We start from the raw sequence: 19,608 nt of genomic DNA on the forward strand, positions 1-19,608 counted from the left end.
CTCCCCATTTTTTTCTTCCCATTTTTTATACTGGCAATTCAGTTTTCCTTTCTTTACAAAAGATCAAATTGGCTTAATGTTTTAATGCTTTTTATCTCAATAGTATTTTTGTTTTCCATATTTCTGTGCTCATTAGGAATTGTTATTAATTTATTGATTTTCTAGAAGTTTTTAGCTGATCTGATCTTTCTCTTATTTGTTGATGTTAATATGTTTAGCGATTGCTTCATGCAAATGCCACTATTAGATCTCTTTCCCAAGGTGTTCAGGAGAAAAGGAAAACAAGTATATTCCAAAATATTTACAGCAGCTCTCTTTGTGGTATTAAAGAACTAGAAGTTAAAGGGATGTCCATCCATTGGGGAATGGCCAAACAATTTGTGGTATATGATTGCGATGGAATATTACTGTACTATACGAAATAATGAGCTGGGGGCAGCTAGGTGGCAAAGTGGATAGAGCACTGGCCCTGGAGTCAGGAGTACTTGAGTTCAAATCTGGCCTCAGACGATTGACACTTAGTAGCTGTGGGAAGTCACTTAACCCCAAATGCCTCACCAAAAGAAAAAAAGAAAGAAAGAAAGAATGAGCTGATTGATTTTAGAAAAACATGGAAAGATTTGTATGAAATAATTAAGAGTGAAAAAAGCAGAACCAAGAGAACATTGTATACAGTAAGAGTATTATGTTCAGATCAACTATAGAGGATGTATGGAGGAAGATGCTGTCCACCTCCAGAGACAACTGATAATACAAGTACACACAGTATGGTTTTACGTATATTTATATAACTGTCTCAAATGATGGCCTTCTATAGTGTAGGGTGGGGAGGGACAGAGTGTGAGTTATTTGAAATACTGTGGGGAAGCCTGTCCGTGTTCTAAGTTATTGGGGAACTTAGCTGGGGTTTCTAATGTATTGCTACTTTTAAATTAGAGGCAGCATCAGCCTCTTGTGGCTCAGAGGAGATGGCCCTTACACACTGTTCCAAGCTAAATTGGCACTAGCATCATTCAAATCTATTGGTTTTATTGGACTTGAGGGTGGTCCTTATTAAAATGAGCAGTGCTTGGCTGAGCTCCAGGTCTAGTAGTGAAAGACAAACTTTCTTGAGGGCAAAGGCTTTCAGGTAGGTGTGGTTTCTACTGTCCACTGAGTTAATCTGATCTCTAATTCTACTGACTCTGGGCTGGTTCTGAGAAACCAGCCAGAGTTCCTGAGTGGGGGGTCTCTGGGTCCCCTCAAAACCCATGATTAATAATTATTTTCTTGGGGCAGCTAGGTGGCGCAGTGGATAGAGTACCAGCCCTGAAGTCAGGAGTACCTGAGTTCAAATCTGGTCTCAGACACCTAACACTTACTAGCTGTGTGACCCTGGGCAAGTCACTTAACCCCAATTGCCTCACTAAAAAAAAATTAATTATTATTATTTTCTCACAAGAGAGACAGTTCAGAACTTAAAATGTAACCAAAAAAATTAAATTTATTCTTGTGGGATAGGTAAAGGAGAATTTATCAGTATGGAAAACTTCCCAGTAAGTTAATTCCCAGATCTGAAACTGGCGGGGGGGGGGGGGGGGGGGGGGGGCAGTGAGGATTAATTGAAAGGATTGCTATATAGCTGCAACCCACACATTTTAATGTGTTGTCATATTTTAATTTTTTAAATATGGGATTTTACTGTTTCAATGGTTCTTTGAAACCTCATTCTTTAGGATTGATTACATTATTTAATTTCCATTTAGGTCTTAGTTCTTTGCTTATAGAGAACAGAAATGGGTCTAGACCTGTGATTTCATTGGTATGGGGAACTCGTTCTGTGTGAGAAAACTCCATCAACCAATGTAAATGGTCACCTCTGCAATTTGTACTCACTGATAGTACCCAGGGTAACGAAACTAGTATGTATCAGAGCCAAATTTTAACTCAAATCAGAAACTGGAAAACAGTATGGTAGAAACTTGGTATAAAGCAATATCTCACACTATATTAAAATAAGGTAAAAATGGGTACGTGATTTACACATAAAGGATGATACCATAAGCAAATTAAGAGAGCATGGAATTGTTTATCTGTCATATTTATAGGTAGAGGAAGAATTTAGGACCAAAGAAGATATAGAGAGCAAACCAAAATGTAAAAATCAATCATTTTGATTATATAAAATTAAAAGGTTTTTGTACAAACAAAACTAATGTAATCAAGATTACAAGGGTAGCAGATAATTGGGGAAGAATTTTTGAAACATGTATCTCTGATAAAGGCCTCATTTCTTGGGCAGCTAGGTGATGTAGTGGATACAGCATCAGACCTGGATTCAGGAGAACCTGAGTTCAAATCTAGCCTCAGACACAACACTTATTAGCTGTGTGACCCTGGGCAAGTCACTTAACCCTCATTGCCCCCCCCCCAAAGGCCTCATTTCTCAATTATATAAAGAACTGAGTCAAATTTATAAAAATACAGGTCATTCTCCAATTGATAAATGGTCAATGGATATTAACAGGCAGTTTTCAGATGAAGACATTGAAGCTATCTATAATCATATAAAAATGCTCTAGATCACTTGATCAGAGAAATGCTAAGTTGCATTTAAAAGCAACTCTGAGGTATCACCTCACACCTATCAGAATGGCAAATATAACAGAAACGGAAAATATTGGATGTTGGGATATGGGAAAGCTGGGACACTAATCTACTGTTGGTGGAGTTGTGAAAATATCCATTCTGGAGAGCAATTTTAACTATGCCCAGATTGTGCATACCCTTTGGTCTAGCAACACCACTACTAGGTTTATATCCCAAAGACATCCCCCAAAAGAGAAAAAGACCTATTTGGAAAAACTATTTATAGCAGCTCTTTTTGTGATGGCTGAGAATTGGGAGTCAAAGGCATGCCCATCAATTGGGGAATGCCTACACAAGCTGTGATATGTCATGGTGATAGAATATTATGGTGCTATAAGAAATGACAAGCAGGATGATTTCAGAAAGGCCTGGAAAGACTTTTATGAACTGATGTATAGTGAAGTGAGCAGAACCAAGAGAACATTGTGCACAGAGATAGCAATATTGTTTGATGAAGAACTGTGAATGACTTGACTTCTCAACAATACTATAATCCAAGACAATCCCAAAGGACTATTGAGGAAACATACTATCCACCCAGACTGAAGCATACTACTATTCAATTTCTTTCATTTTTTCTTTTATTCAAGTTTTCTTGTACAAAATGACTAATATGGTAATGTTTTACATAATTGCACATGTATAACCCATATATGATAGCTTACTGCTTCAGGGAGAGGGTAGGGAGGAATAAAAATTGGAACTCAAATCCACCTAACTTTGAGGTTGGCCCTATCCATTACTCTAGTCTGACTCTACTTTGTTGGGCACTTCTATTATTTGTTTACATTTTTATTGGATTGTGGTCTGTAAAAGAGGTATTATTCCATTCTGCATTTATTTATGAATTCTTTTCTGCTTTCGTACTTTATGCCCAAGGTTTTGTGGATATGCCATGCAATCCTGAAAAATAGGCATTGGACTTTTTTTTGGGGGGGGGTGAGGCAATTGGGGTTAAGTTACTTGCCCAGGGTCACATAGCTAGTGTAATGATTGGAATGACGCCACCTGCTGGAGACACTGTAGAAAAGCTCCTCCATGAAGAGAAGGCCTCTGAGGGCAAGCCATGCGGTCAAGGTCCTTGGTGTCAGGAAGTGACATTTGCTCATGGGTACTGTCTATCAAGGCTACCAGCCAATCAACTTGAGGAGCCTCCCATTTCTGGGAGGAGGACACAAAGGAGGAAGCGGATGCTGGTGCTTCCTCTTTGGCTGCAAGACATCGGCATGGTGGCAGGGAACTTCAGAAGCGGGAGATTAGGAAGGCTAGGATTGCCAGGTTATAAGAAATCTCTTATCACTCTTTCTCTTTCTTTTTCTACCTTTGAATAAACTCTTAAATTCTAAACTCATTTATCAGTGATTTTAGTCAGTTTCCCCCCAAAACTGGGGGGGACAGATTAGAATCCACATGTAGAATTTTAAATTACACACTAGTGTCAAGTGTCTGAGGTTGGATTTGAACTCAGGTCCTCCTGACTCCAGGGCCAGTGCTCTATCCGCTGTGCCACCTAGCTGCCCCGGTGTTAGACTTTTTAAGACTGCTATTCAGAAGTTGTCACAGGTCTCTCATCTGATTTTTCTAATTTTTTTTCCTGCTTCTTAATTTACTGGGGTTTTTTCTTTCTTTTGTATAAGCCTGAGGCAGACAGTTTGAATCCTGTATGACTACTGTCTGGACCTTCCTATGATTTACTTAATTTTTCCTTTTAAGTACCTAGTTGCTAAGCCATTTGGTGGATATATGTAATGCTGATTTTTAATTATTTATGGTGCTTTTAGTTTTAATATGCTTTACCTTCTTGTCTTTCAACCTCTTATTACTGTTGCCTTGTTTTTACGCTAAAACACCCAGTCCCTCATTTCTCTAATAGACAAAAATATTTTCTGCTCACAATAAAGTACTGATCATGTAGTAACACTTGAAATGCTTTAAATATTATTTTTATGAACAAGATGTTAAGCTTTATTCATCATTTCAGGACTCTTTCAAGTTAATTGGTTTTTATGAGTTAGAATATACATTCTTGTCACATGTAAGCTCTTATTAAATGCTTGTTCACAATTTTACTCAGTTCCTTTATCTGACAAAAGGAAGTATTTGTGTTATTAGCATAAGAGAACTAATTTACACTTGATGAAAAGTTTTCTGTGTAATTGGAGCCAAAGTAATGGCCAGTTCTGTTTTATTAGCTGGTCTGTTGGTAATATTTTATCCTTGCCCACTCTATAAAAGGCCTTCTTTCCTCTAAAAGCCCTGAAGAATTGTACCAAATTGACAAATAAGTATTCCTTTTGATTTTTTGTTTCGTTTCCTTTGGAACTGAACAGCTGTTTCTAGTATATTTTTAAATTAACATTTGTATTTTGCATTAACCATTATCTAAACATTAGATCTGAAAATTGGATTGTTTTAGTTCTTAATCCATATTTATAGGGAAAGGGAAGAGAAAGGAATAAACTTTTTTTTTTAAGTGAGGCAATTGGGGTTAAGTGACTTGCCCAGGGTCACACAGCTAGTAAGTGTCAAGTGTCTGAGGCCAGATTTGAACTCAGGTCCTCCTGAATCCAGGGCCAGTGCTTTATCTACTGTGGCACCTAGCCGCCCCAGGAATAAACATTTTTATAGAACCTACTACATGCCAGGTACTGTGCTAAAACACTTTAAAAATATTAACTCACACCAACTCTGTGAGATAGGTGCTGTTATTATGCCCATTTTAAAGGTGAAGAAGCTGAGGCGAATAACATTTAAGTGACTCGACCAGGGTCACATAGCCATTGTCTGAGGCTGGATTTGGACTCAGGTCTTCATGACTCCAGACCCAGCACTCTATCTATTGTACTATTATTCTAATGTTTTATTTTCCTTTGTGAAATCTAATGGCATATTTGTGTTCTGAAAATACAAGGGAAAAAGTCTTTGAAAAAAAGGTTTACCTTTTATCTTTGGATTAGAGGAGAATTATTTAAAATTTAAATTGTACTTTAAAACAGTTTTAAAGGCTTGACCTTTCATAGTGCATCACTTTCATTATGTAATTACTTGTTCCATGCTATGGATAAGGAAACTAAGGCATGGATAGTTAATTTGTTGAAGACAAAATAAAGTAAAATAATCATTAATGGGGCTTTGAATGCCGTGTACATTTTCATTATTTCTGTATAATATGGACTGTCCTGTCTTCAAATCTTAATTATATCATAATATTTTTAAGAATGTGCATATTTTAGATATGGATGTTATTCAAAATTATCTTTTGCTATTTCTCAATTCTGATAGGATTTTAAAATTAGTATTCTAAACATTAATCTTTAAAATGTATTACTATTTCAAGATGAACTGATCGTATATGGGGTTTCACATATTCATTAACTTACGATGAATAATTTTAAAATAACAGCCATGTGAAGGCACTCTTGTATAGTAGGGAAAATGTTAGTTTAGGAGGAGTCAGAAGGGTAGGTCTAATCTACTATTAATTTGCTGGTTGCATGATTCTATCTCTGCCTTATTTCAGTGCATGTATGTGTATGTGATCTTTGTCTATTTGGGCACTCCTTCCAAAGATACAGATTACCACTCATCCATGCCTGCTCTCCTTCTGCAATTCTGTGCCTTCTTCCATCAGTCCTTCATAGATAATCTGCCCAATGTGCTTGAAGTTCTCCTAATGGTCTTTGAACATTTTTCTGGGTATCATTGTAACACTCAAGCTATCTATTATTGCTGGTCATCATTATAAGACCAGTTCACTTCATTTTCCAATTATACATATCTTGAATGATCAGTTTTATGCCAAGAAGGCACTATTATGTAGCATAGAAATCTGACATTTCTGGGTGTTTAACAAAGGTAAGTTATTTAATCTTTCATTGCCCCCTGGTAACTCTCTAAGACTAAGACTCCCAAGTTATAGAGATGGTATATTAGAATTTCATTAGATTATGAGCTCCTTCAGGACAGGTACCATCTTTTGCTTCTTTCTGAATCACCAGCACTTACTAACACAATGCCTGGCACATATAGGTGCTTAATAAATGTTTATTGATTAATTGATAGTATAATCTTTCCTGTATGTATTTAGAATGTACTATAGAATATAGTATAAAGTTTTGTTCTGAGCCTAATTTCTGCCAGACTGCTTTCCAGTATTCCCAGCAAAATTAAGAGTCCCCATTCTTTGTCCTCTCCCCTCTTGCCCCAAGCAATTTATTTTCCATTTTATCAGGTACTGGGTTATTGAGTTCTGTTGTTTGTCTTTTGCCTAGTCTATTCTGATAATCTTTCTATTTTTTAGTCAGTACCAGATGGTTTCGATTATTGCTACTTTATAATACAGTTTGAGGTCTACAACTACTGTTCCCCCCCTTCTATTTCTGTTCACCATTTGCCTTGCTATTCTAGATCAGAGATTTAAGTTGTGGCCAGCAAACTTTGTCAGCAGACCATATTAAATGTATTGGGAGATGTTTAACAAAATATATTTAAAAATAAAAGAATATAGATAATGTTAATTTGTGATTTTTCTAAGTCAATATGCTGCTGTAGCGGATCCATTTCTTTTTGAGTTTAACATCACTGTTTTAGATCTTTTGTTTCTCCAAATGGGAAAGGTTCTTGTGTATCTTTCTCTGTTGCATATGCTGCTTGCTTTTTGGTTTTGAGTCAATATTCATTAATGATATTGGCCCATAGTTTTCCTTCTGTGTTTTAATATAATTTTTGGAAAATATTTGTAAAATATTAGTACTAATTGTTCAAAAATTTGCTAGAATTCTCCTGTGAATCTATTAGGACCAGGAGTTTCTCCTCCTACAAGATTGGGCTATTTAAGCTGTCTTTTTGGTTTCCTGATGGTTTGGGTATTTTATGTTTTTGAATGTATTTCATTTTGTGTTCTCAGTTTTGTTAGCATATAATTATCCATAATATGCACCTAATGTTTATTGAATAAGTATTCAGATTATTTTTATTCTGGTTTTGTTGTGATTTTACTTTGCTTATTTGATTTTCTGACCTTTTAAAATCAAATTAGGGGCAGCTAGGTGGCGCAGTGGATAGAGCACCAGCCGTGGATTCAGGAGCACCTGAGTTCAAATGCGGCCTCAGACACTTTACACACTTACTAGCTGTGTGACCCTGGGCAAGTCACTTAACCCCAATTGCCTTACCCCAAACAAAAAAACAAAAACCAAAAAAAACCCCAAAAATCAAATTAGCTAAAGGTTTATCAATTTTATTGTTTTTCAAAGGATCAACTTTTAGTCTTATTTATCATTTCTATTTTTTTAATGTATTAGTTTTCCCTATAATTTTAATGTTAGAAACGCAGTTTACAGCTCAAATAAATGTTGAAGCTTAAGTGTTGCAAACAGCTCAAATAATCCAAGTAGGCGTCAGAGTGTGGTTGAAGGCTTGGGTGGGCACCCTCCTTAATGTGTGGGAGAGTTCACTGAAGTGAAAATCCACGCAGTTTATACACACCAAGGGTCTCTTCCTGACCAATTACATCACTATCTTTCTGTCCCCCATTTACATACAGTAATGACCAATCAAATTGTACCAAGTTGACTAATCAGATTTACTAAATACGACACCAGGCATTAGAGTGTCTGCTCCTCCTTAGCACAGTGCTGTATTAGCATACCTTATGTAACTTATGTAAACAAAACTTAAGTTAGGGTTTGAAACTAAACTTACTTTCATGGTTCTGAGAAGAGTCCAAATAGGGTCTTTTCTCTCATTTAATATCTCATTTTATTTTTTGCTTATTTGGGGTTTATATGTTGGTTTTCTGATTTTTAAAAAATGTATATTCAGTTGATTAATCCTCTATTTTTCAATTTTATTAATGTATGTTCCTAGGAATATGATTTTTCCCCTGAAGACTGCTCAAGGGAAATTTTTTATCCCAGATAATTTGTTATGTTGTTCCATTGTCATCTGCAGATATTGGTTCAACTACAGTATAATTTGTCAATCATGTTATTGATAAATCAGAAATATGCATATTGTATGGCATCAAAGATTTATATGTCAGATCAGGCTGTCAGTCCTGGGCCACAAAGTACTATTATGCCCAGTAAGGGTTGGTAGTTTAAAAAAATCTCTCTTAAAACTGAATGTTGGTGGCAGCTAGGTGGCGCAGTGGATAGAGCACTGGCCCTAGAGTCAGGAAGGCCTGAGTTCAAATACGGCCTCAGACACAGGACACGTACTAGCTGTGTGACCCTGGGCAAGTCTCTTAACCCCAATTGCCTCACCAAAAACAAACAAGCAAAAAAACCAACTGAATGTTTTTTAAAAAATTAATGTTAGTGTATATTGAAATAATCAATAAAATTCACAGATCTGATAATGTACAAGAGGTCTTTGTTATACAGTGATTATTGATGCCTAAAGAAAAGGCCACTTAGAGTGAATTGACTATAAAACAGGGAGTCAGCATTTCATAGAATATAATGAAAACAAGGTTCATTTGGGTCTTCATTTGGAATAGGAAACTAAAATTTATGAAATTATGTTTATCTTATATTTAACAAAATATGGATTTAAATTGTTACTGTGAACTAATTCTTTGAAAAAAGAATGAATTGTTTTGGTTTTTGAGAGTAATTTTTAAATAAAATCATTTGGTATTTGAATATAATATTCTTCCCTTCATATTTGAGGAGTTATTTTTTCCCCAAGGGATCTTAATTCTTTGATATTAAAATTATTCTTTATTGAAATACCTCATCATAATTTGTGAGATAGGCCAACAAAGATTATTAATACCATAAGCTGGTCTAAAGGGTTGATAATAAATAAGGGAAGGGTATTTGAGTAGAGAGCAATTATTTATGTAGCCAGTTAATTAGTGAGTATTTTAATGTTATTTTAATTTTAATATTAATTTTAATGTTGAATATATATGACATAGTAGATAGAGAGATCTGGCAGTCACTAATATTTTTATGTGTTATATATGGTGTTTGCCAAGAATTCTGAATGTTTTAGTCTTGAATAAATTATGTAGAGGTCACTATACTGATTAGATAACTTTTTTTTAATATGACTATGCTGCTTGGATAATAACTTGGGGGGGGCAGGGCAATGGGGGTTAAGTGACTTGCCCAGGGTCACACAGCTAGTAAGTGTCAAGTGTCTGAGGTTGGATTTGAACTCAGGTACTCCTGAATCCAGGGCCGGTGCTTTATCCACTGTGCCACCTAGCTGCCCCATAGATAATAACTTTTTAGTATGAAAGTGCTACACCAAAAAATTAAGCCAAATGAAAGGAACATATTCATTGTCTTTTCTGCCAGAAGTGAATAAATTCTGGATCCATTTATTTCAGAAATTCAATTCCTTTTTTTTTTTAATTAAAAAAAATTTCATATTCATTGAAGTGGAATTATATAGTAATTATCTTTTTAAAGTAGTCATAAATTATATTTAGCATTTTAAGTTTTGCAGATATGCGTGTATATGTGTGTGTGTGTGTGTGTATATATATATATATATATATACACACATATACACACATTTCATTTGATCCCCATAATAATCGTGTAAAGTAGATACTATTATTTTTCTTATTTGGTGAGACAATTAGGATTAAGTGACTTGCCCAGGGTCATCCAGCTAGTAATTGTTAAGTGTCTGAGGCCAGATTTGAACTAGGTCCTCCTGAATCCAGGGCCAGTGCTCTATCCACTGCACCAACTAGCTGCTCCATACTATTATTTTTCTTATTGCAGATGAGTAAACTGAGGTCACACTTGTAAAATGACTTGCCCAGGATCATATAGCTAATAATTGTTTGAGACACAATTTGAACCCATGTAGTCCTGACTCCAAATCCAACGTCCTTTCTGTTGCACCATGCTGTTTAATACATAACAATCTTTATGGCTTCTTAAAATCAAGTTGATAGAGCTATATTTATTTACTTTTTGTTTTCTTCTTTGTCTTCATAGAATCAACAATGGGGTGCATTAAAAGTAAGGAAGACAAAGGTCCAACTATGAAATATGGAACTGAAAGCAGTCCAGAGCCTATTAGTATAAATGTCAGTCATTTTGGATCAGAACTTACCCCAGTGTGCCAGCCTTCTTCATTAAAGGGATCAACTGTTAATTTTACCAGTCATTCCATGGCACCATTTGGAGGTTCAGCTGGGATGACACCTTTTGGAGGTGCTACTTCTGCCTTTTCATCTATGCCAAGTTCACATTCTACTGGTCTAACAGGTAAGTTTTAAGTGAACGCTTTTCATTTTTCACTTTTTTTGACCCTGGCTTTTTTTTTTCCCTCTGTTTAGAATTTTATTTTTCAAATTACATGTAAAAACAAATTTTGACATCAAATTTTTAAAACTTTGTGTTCCAACTTCTCTTCTCCCTCCCTTCCCACCCCTCACCCCCAAGAACTCAAGCAGTTCCATATAAGTTATACACGAGCAGTCATGGAAAACATCTCCACATTAGCTAGGTTGTGAGAAAAAAAAAACAGATAAAAACAAAACTTCAGATTGAGGAACTATCAAAAAAAATTATGTTTCAATCTCTTTTCAGATACCATCAGTTCTTTCTCTGTACATGGATTGCAATTTTCATAAGTCCTTCAGAGTTATATTGCATCATTGCCTTGCTGAAAATAACCACCTGCTTCCCAGTAGATCATCTTACACTATTGCTATAATTTTGTATATAGTACATTTCACTCTGCTTCAGTTCATGTAGGTCTTTCCAGGTTTTTCTGATAGCATCCTGTTCATCATAACTTTTATATAGTACCTTAAACTTGACAAAGAATTTTCTTCACAATAGCCCAGCAAAATAGGTACGTTTTTCCATTATAATCAATCATCATAACTATTTCCCTCTATCCTATTCCCTTCCCATGATATTTACTCTATTTTCTATCTTCTTTTACCCTATTCCTCCTCAAAAGTGTTTTACTTCTGACTGTCCCCTCCACTGCTCTGCCCTCCTTTCTTTCACCCTTTCCTCCTTATCCTCTTCCTCTTCTACTTTCCTGTAGGGTTAAATAGATTACTCCTCCCAATTGGGTGTGGATGTTATTCCTTCCTTGAACCAACTCTGATGAGATTAAGGTCTTTGAGCTAATTCTGCATTCTAAATTTTCTTTGCTTGCTCATCTTGCCATCTTTTACTTGACTTTTAACTCCCTCTTACAGTGGGGCCCTACTTCCAAGCTATACTGTCCCAAGCTTCAGAGGGTCCCAGGTGTTTCTGTTTGAAGGAAGGCAGGTTTTTCTCTTGCCTGGCCTCTTCTCTGGCCTGAAGATAACCTCAAACCAACTTGCTAATTAACCAGCCAACAGAACTTTGTGTGCTGTGGTGGTTCTTAGCTCAGACTAGCCTGTACCCCACACCTGGGCCTCCCACCACTTAAGATTCCTTCCTGGTTCCCAGCTGGTGTGGGATAGCCGAATTCCTCCTTAGGTCCTGCAGACATTCCTGCACTTTCCCCCTCAGCCAGCCACTCAGCCTTCTCACCCAACTGTAAGCTTCCAGAAGACACTGGTGCTGCAGCTGATTTGGAGGCTCATGGGTAAGTTTCTCTGATGCAGCCTGCCTGGGGACTGTGTCAGCATGATCGTGGGGTTGGACTCCACTTGCAGCACAGCACAGCCCCCTTTGGCTGGAAAATAATCTCAGCCCATCTTTTTGTGGGTTTTTCTGCTCCAGGGGTTGTTATATTGCTGTTTTGGGGGTAATTGTGTCTGGAGCTCTGTGCATTTAATATCTTTCTTCTGCCATCTTTACTCTGCTCCTGGAATACCCTGGCTTTAAGAAATAGTATTATATACTCAAATACCCAGTGGGATGTGTTCCCTTATTTTAAATAATAAGTAAAATCTGTATCATAAAACTAGACTCTCTAGAACATATATATGACTAAATTGTCATGTCATATATGACAATTTAGTTAAAATATTTGGATGGTACTTAGTTAAAACCAGTATTCTCTCAAAGACTATTTATAAAATTATAGGGAAAAATGGTCCACAATCTGCATTTGGGTAGTGCTAACACCAGTAAAATTACAGATCCTTGAAAGATGAACTGTTTAAAAAACTTGTCATATCGTTTCAGACTAATTGGAGGAAAGATCAGATGATTAATAAAAGTGTATATTATAACTAATAAAAATATATATCATTTTCAAAACACAAAATTTAGTATATTACATATTCATCTATTAAGGTATTTTTATAATTTAGGGTATTAAATATTCTATAATGTATAAAGTGTTTTCAAGTGGCAGTCGCATTGACTTTGCCTTAAGGAATAAATAAAATGGTTTAATGAAATGGACATCATTTACCAATAATTAATATACAGCATTTTCTTGGAAAAGTTGTTTTTAAATCAGTTAGAGATGGAATGAATGATAACTTACCGTCATGTAGCATTTTTAAGTTTAACAGCATTTTCCTCACAACTATAAGGTAGTAGACCAGATGTTTTCATCCCCAATTTGTGTTTGGAGAAACTGAGGCCAGAAGGTCTCATATGCCTACGAAGCGCATTCTTTATAATACAATACAGGTGTCTTTATTTATACTGTTCCATTTCCCAGAAAATCCTTTCTTCTTCTTCTTCTTTTTTGATGAGGCAATTGGGGTTAAGTGACTTGCCCAGGGTCACACACCTACTAATTGTTAAGTATCTGAGGCCAGATTTGAACTCAGGTCCTCCTGAATCCAGGGCTAGTACTCTATCCACTGTACCACCTAGCTGCCCCGAAAATCCTTTTTTCTAAGTTAAATGGTATCAAAGCTTTTCTCAATGACAAATTATTATAAATTCCAGGTTTCTAAAGTATAATTTAATAATTTTAAGGTAAAAATTTTTTTTATCATTCACTTTACTTAAATAAATGATGTATATCACAACCTATCCATGCTTACCTGACCTCTTTGATTCTGATTACAGGAGAACCCCTCCCTACCCCACCTACCATCTTATAGACACAATTCTAACAAGATTGATAATTAGATCTTCCAGTCCACAGTAGATCACAAAAAGCAAATTAGAAGTGACCAGAATATGTTTGTTTAGAGGCAATGACTTACCCCTAGAGGCAATATTAGATTGGCAGTAGTAAGAATTTATAACCAGACATATGAGGGAAGAATCTTAAAAGCTTTTTAAAAAGTCATTGCTGGTTGAGTCATTTCAGTCATGTCCAACTCTTTGTGACCCTATTTTGAGGTTTTCTTGGCAAAGATACTAGAGTGGTTTTGCCATTTCCTTCTTCCAGCTCATCTTACATGTGAGAAACTGAGGCAAACAGGGATGAGTAGAATAATGAGAGCCAAGCAGAATCATGAAACATCTAAATTTTATTCTCTGTGCTTTGTTAAAGAAGGTATGGAAATGTGTAGTGCGTTTTAGAAAGATTTCTATCCAAAATTATTAAAACAAAAAATGTTTTGGCATTAAAAGTAGTAAACTTTAGCTTTCTGGAAAATTCATTTTATGTGGAACACAGAATTCCCTTACGGTGACAGATAAATGTGTTACTCTGTGTTTATTTTTCTATCCCATCTTTGCACAATTTCTGTTTTGGGAACAAGAAGCAGAAACCAAACTAGGAAAGAAAAAAAAGTGTTCTGGAAGCTCATTTATTCAGCTTCAAAAGGTTGGGGGGTTTTTTTTAGTTAATTCTTTGTTTTATAGTATTTTTATTAATATAGTGATAGTTGTCTTTTCTTTTATGTTGGTACCACTGCTTTTTTCTTTTCTTAATTTGGGGGGGGGGCAATGAGGGTTAAGTGACTTGCCCAAGGTCACACAGCTAATATGTGTCAAGTGTCTGAGGCTGGATTTGAACTTAGGTCCTCCTGAATCCAGGACCGGTGCTCTATCCACTGCGCCACCTAGCTGCCCCTAGTACCACTGCTTTTTACATTTTTAAAATTATACACTGGAAGAAGCAGCTAGGTGGCGCAGTGGATAGAGCACCGGCCCTGGAGTCAGGAGTACCTGAGTTCAAATCCGGCCTCAGACACATAACACTTAGTAGCTGTGTGGCCCTGGGCAAGCCACTTAACCCCAATTGCCTCACTAAAAAAAGAAAACAAAACAAAAAAATATACACTGGAATACTGGCAAACTGACCTAGCATGCTAATTAAATGTGTTAAATACAGTAAAATCAGACATTTAAATTCTAGATTTTTGAGGCAAAATGTGTATCTTTTTAAAAATGTTTTTTATTTTGAGCTTAAAACACTCAAAATAGAGTATTTCCATAATATAGCAAAAAACCCAAAACAAAACAAAAAGATTCCATATGAAATCATGCGTCCTTCCCTTTAAAAAAATTAACATCTTATTTTTCCCCAATTACATGTAAAAACTATTTTTAACATTAATTTTTAAAACTACTGAGTTCTGACCAACATCTTATACCATATACCAAAAGAAGGTCAAAATGGGTCCATAATTTAGACATAAAGGATGATACCTAGGTCAATTAGGAGAGAAAGGAGTAGTTTCCCTCTCAGATGTTTGGAGGTGAAAACAATTTATATCTAAACAAGAGATAGAGAATATCATGAAATGCAAAATAGATGATTTTGATTACATTAAATTAAAAGTTTTTGTACAAACAGAAGCAATGAAGCCAAAAATTAGAAGAGAGACAGAAAGCTGGGAAACAAATTTTATAGCCAGTATTTCTGATACAAGCCTCATTTCTAAAATATATAGGGAACTAAATCAAATTTATAAGAATGTGAGTCATTCCCCAATTGAGAAATGGTCAAAGTATATGAACAGGCAGTTTTCAGATGAAGAAATCAAAACTATCTATTTCCATATGAAAAAATGCTCTAAATCACTATTGATTAGAGAAATGCAAATTAAAACAACTCTGAGGTACCACTTCACACCTATCAGATTGGCTGATATGACAAAACAAGAACACAGTAAATGTTAGAGACGCTATGGAAAAATTGAAACACTAATGCATTGTTGGTGGAGCTGTGAACTGATCAAACCATTGTGGAGAGCAATTTAGAAGTATGCCCAAAGTGCTGTGGGACTATACATACCCTTTGACCCAGTACAACCAACCACCACAAGGTCTGTATCCGAAAGAGATCATAGAAGAGGGAAAAGGATCCACATGTACAAAAATATTTATAGCAGCTCTCTTTGTGGTGGCAAAAATTGGAAATCGAAGGAATGCCCATCAATTGGGGAATGGCTGAACAAGTTGTGGTATATGAATGTAATGGAATACTATTGTGCTGTAAGAAATGATGAGCAGGATTTCAGAAAAACCTTGAAGGACTTCCATGAACTGAAGCTGAGAGAGATGAGCAGAACCAGAACATTGTACACGGTAACAACAACATTGTGTGATGATCAACTGTGATAGACTTGGCTCTTCTCAGCAGTGCAGAGATCCAAAACAATTTCAAAGAACTCATGATAGAAAATGTTCTCCACATCCAGAAAAAAGGACTGTGGATTCTAAATAAAGATTGAACCATACTGTTTCTACTTTTTGGCTGTTGTGGGGTTTTTTTCCTTGAGGTTTTTCCCCTTGTGTTCTGCTTCTTTCACAATATGACTAATGCAGAAATATGTTTAATGTGATTGTGTGTATATATATATATATATATATATAAAACCTATATCAGATTGCTTTCTGTCTTGGGGAGGTAAGGAGGGGGGCAGGAAATTTTGGAACTCAAAATCTTATGAAAACAAATGTTGAAAACTGTCTTTACATGTAACTGGAAAATAATAAAATACTTATGATAAAAAAAATCGAGTTTCAGATTTTCTCTCCCATCCCTGCCCTTTCACTGAAAAGGCAAGCAATTTGATATAGGTTATGGATGTGCATTCAGGCAAAACATATTTCCATATTAGTCATGTTGTGAAAGAAAACATAACAAAAAAGAAAAGTAACTTTTTTTAAAAAAAACATGCTTTGATCTAAATTCATATTCATCATTTCTTTCTCTGGAGATGAATAGCATTTTTCATCTCATCCTTGAGAATTGTCTAGAATCATTGTATTGCTGAGAATAAGTCATTCACAGTTGATCATTGTACAATATTGTTGTTACTGTGTACAATGTTCTTCTGGTTCTGCTCACTTCACTTTCCATCAGTTCTTGTAAGTCTTTCCAATTTTTTCTGAAATCATCCTGCTTCTCATTTCTTTTTTTTTAACATATAATTATATTTTATTATTTTCCAGTTACATGTAGAGATAGTTTTCAACATTTATTTTTTAAGATTTCTAGTTTCAAATTTTTCTCCATCCCTCCCTAAGACAGCAAGTAATGTGCTATAGGTTTTATATGTACAATCACATTAAACATATTTCTGCATTAGTCATGTAATGAGAAGAATCAGAGCAAAAAGGAAAAACTTCAAAAAACAACAACACAAACAATAGAAATAGTATGGTTCAATCTGCATCCAGATTCAACAGGGGTTTTTTCGTGTGTTTTTTTTTTTTCCGGAATTTGGAGAGCATTTTCTATCATGAGTCCTTTGGAACTATCTTGGACCATTGTATTGCTGAGAAGAATCAAGTTTATCGCAGTTGATCAACACACAGTGTTGTTGATACTGTGTACAATGTTCTCCTGGTCTGGTCATCTCACTCATCATCAGTTCATGCAAGTCCTTCCAGGTTTCTCTGAAACTGTTCATCATTTCTTACAGCACAATAGTATTCCATTACATTCATATACCAAAACCTGTTCAGCCATTTCCCAATTGATGGGCAGCCCTTCAATTTCCAATTCCTTGCCACCAGAAAAGAGCTGCTATAAATATAAATATTTTAGGTCCTTTTCCTTTTTGTTTTTTATCTCTTTGGATACCAACCTAGTAGTGGTATTGTTGGGTCAAAGGGTATGCATGGTTTTATAGCCCTTTGGGCATAGATCCAAAGTCTCCTTGTCTTAAAAAAAAGTGTATTTAAATTCTACAAATTACTTTCAAAACAGTCTTGCCTTGTCTTTGCTTCCTTGTGCATTAAAAAAAAAATGTTTCATTGATCCTTTTTCTCTTGGTATCACTATTGCTGATCATGCTTTCTTTCCTTCCAACTCTACTTATCTGGTTAAAAGCCAAGTGAAGGAAAGGAGGAAAAAACCTTGTAACAATAGTCCAGCTATTATATAAGTCCTCTGTAGATATGGTTGATAATTGGGTCAATCAGAATTCGTGTTTTTCAAAATTTTTTTCTTTACAGTGTGTTGTCTTTGTATATATTGTTCTCCTGCTTGTGCTCACTTCATTTTGTATCAGGTCATGGTCCCTTGGATTCTGTGAAATTAACTTTTTCATCATTTCTTATGGTATATTAACATTCTATTACATTCACATGCCCCAATTTAGTCAACCATTCCCCCAGTTGGTGGGCAACCCTTAAGATTCTGGTTCTTTTTTTCTCTCCTGACTCTATATCTCCCCCTTTTTTTATCCTTTTTAATCCCCACTTCATGATGAGAAGTTTTGTTTTGCTTGTGACTTCTCTCCAAATTATTATCTTCCCTTTTAATCACCCTCTCCTCCCTTTCCCTGCTTTTTTCATGTAGAGTCTAATGTATTTCTATACCAAACTGTGTGTTCAATTCTTCTTTTTTCCATTTCAAATAAGAATAATTGGTTGTATTTGTTCTCGTCTGATGCTCACTCCCTCCACTCTTCTTCATGATTGTATACTTTTTAAAATCATGTTACCCCAGTGAGAAAAGATAGCAAGTTCTATCCCTTCTTACTTTCTACACTAATGTAGTAGTATATGCTTTATTCTTTCCCTTCTTCAAACCTACAGAACATATCCTGTATACCCCCAGTTCTTGTCATTTCTGAGTTAACTCATTTCATACTCTTTGAAGACATTAAGATTTTGAAGGGGGGGATACATTTTCTTCTTCCTCTTTTATAATGTTCTATATAATCTTCTAAATAAATTTGCCTTTCTAGGTTTCTCTGGACTCCTGTTCTTTTATTTCAGTAGTTGCTTATTGGATTTCTTGATCATTATTCAGTCTAGTTCAAACTTTAGGATTTTGATAGAATAGGTATGTGGGAGCTAGGAGATCTCAATCAGGCTGCCTTGTCTGAAAGTCCCAAAATTCCTATCTTCAGTTAATGTTTTGACATTAAAATTAGTATATTTGTTGCATAAATATGTTCTGTTACTCTGTTGCATTAATATTTCAGCAGTTCGTTTGTCATAGTTGACTCTTAAGAACAGAATCCTGATGTAGCATTTTATTTTACAATCATAAATTGCTAACCGGTATATTAAAATGAACTCATTTTATTTTTTAAGCATACTATATCTAGTCATAAGTAAGCGGCAGGCTTTAAATAATCTTATTAATTTCTTAGCTGTATTTCTAAAATTGGACTTTTATGGCACCAATATATTAAAGCTATGGCATCTGTGAAAATAGGAAGATAGATTTAACTATTCTGTAGAGCAATTTGGAACTATGTCCAAAAGGCTATAAGACCATAATACCCTTTGACCTAGCAATACCACTACTAAGTCTGAATACAAAAAGAGAAAAAAGGAAAAGGGCCTACGTATACAAAAATATTTATAGCAATACTTTTCTGGTAGCAAAGAATTTGAAATTTGAGGGGATTCCTGTCAGTTGTTAAATTGAAGTATATGATTATGATGGAATTGTACTATAAGAAATGGTGAGCATTGATGCTCTCATAAAAACCTAGAAAGACTTTTATGAGTTGATGCAAAGTGAAATGTACTGTGCACAAAGTAACAGTGATATTGTAAAATGATTAGCTGTGAATGACTTAGCTATTCTCAGCAATACAAGGATCTAAGGCAACTCTGAAGGACTTAAGATGAAAAATGCCATCCATCCCCAGAGAAAGAACAGATTGAAGCATGCTTTTTTTTTTTTAACTTTTTTTTTTTCTTTTTAGGGCAATGAGGGTTAAGTGAC

General features: G+C 35.3%; 1 protein-coding gene across 3 annotated transcripts in view; it reads left to right on the forward strand.

Moving 5' to 3' along the window:
• The window catches only part of YES1 (YES proto-oncogene 1, Src family tyrosine kinase), a 91,043-nt gene that overhangs the window by 38,644 nt on the left and 32,791 nt on the right, over positions 1–19,608 (forward strand). For all 3 annotated transcript variants that reach the window (XM_043971713.1, XM_043971706.1, XM_043971722.1), the window contains exon 2: positions 10,593–10,865. In XM_043971713.1, coding sequence (XP_043827648.1) covers positions 10,601–10,865 — 265 coding nt within the window. In that variant the 5' untranslated portion in view covers positions 10,593–10,600. The remainder of the gene's footprint in view (positions 1–10,592; positions 10,866–19,608) is intronic.

Source organism: Dromiciops gliroides, chromosome 1 (genome assembly GCF_019393635.1).
Source record: "Dromiciops gliroides isolate mDroGli1 chromosome 1, mDroGli1.pri, whole genome shotgun sequence".
Lineage (NCBI taxonomy): Eukaryota > Metazoa > Chordata > Mammalia > Microbiotheria > Microbiotheriidae > Dromiciops > Dromiciops gliroides.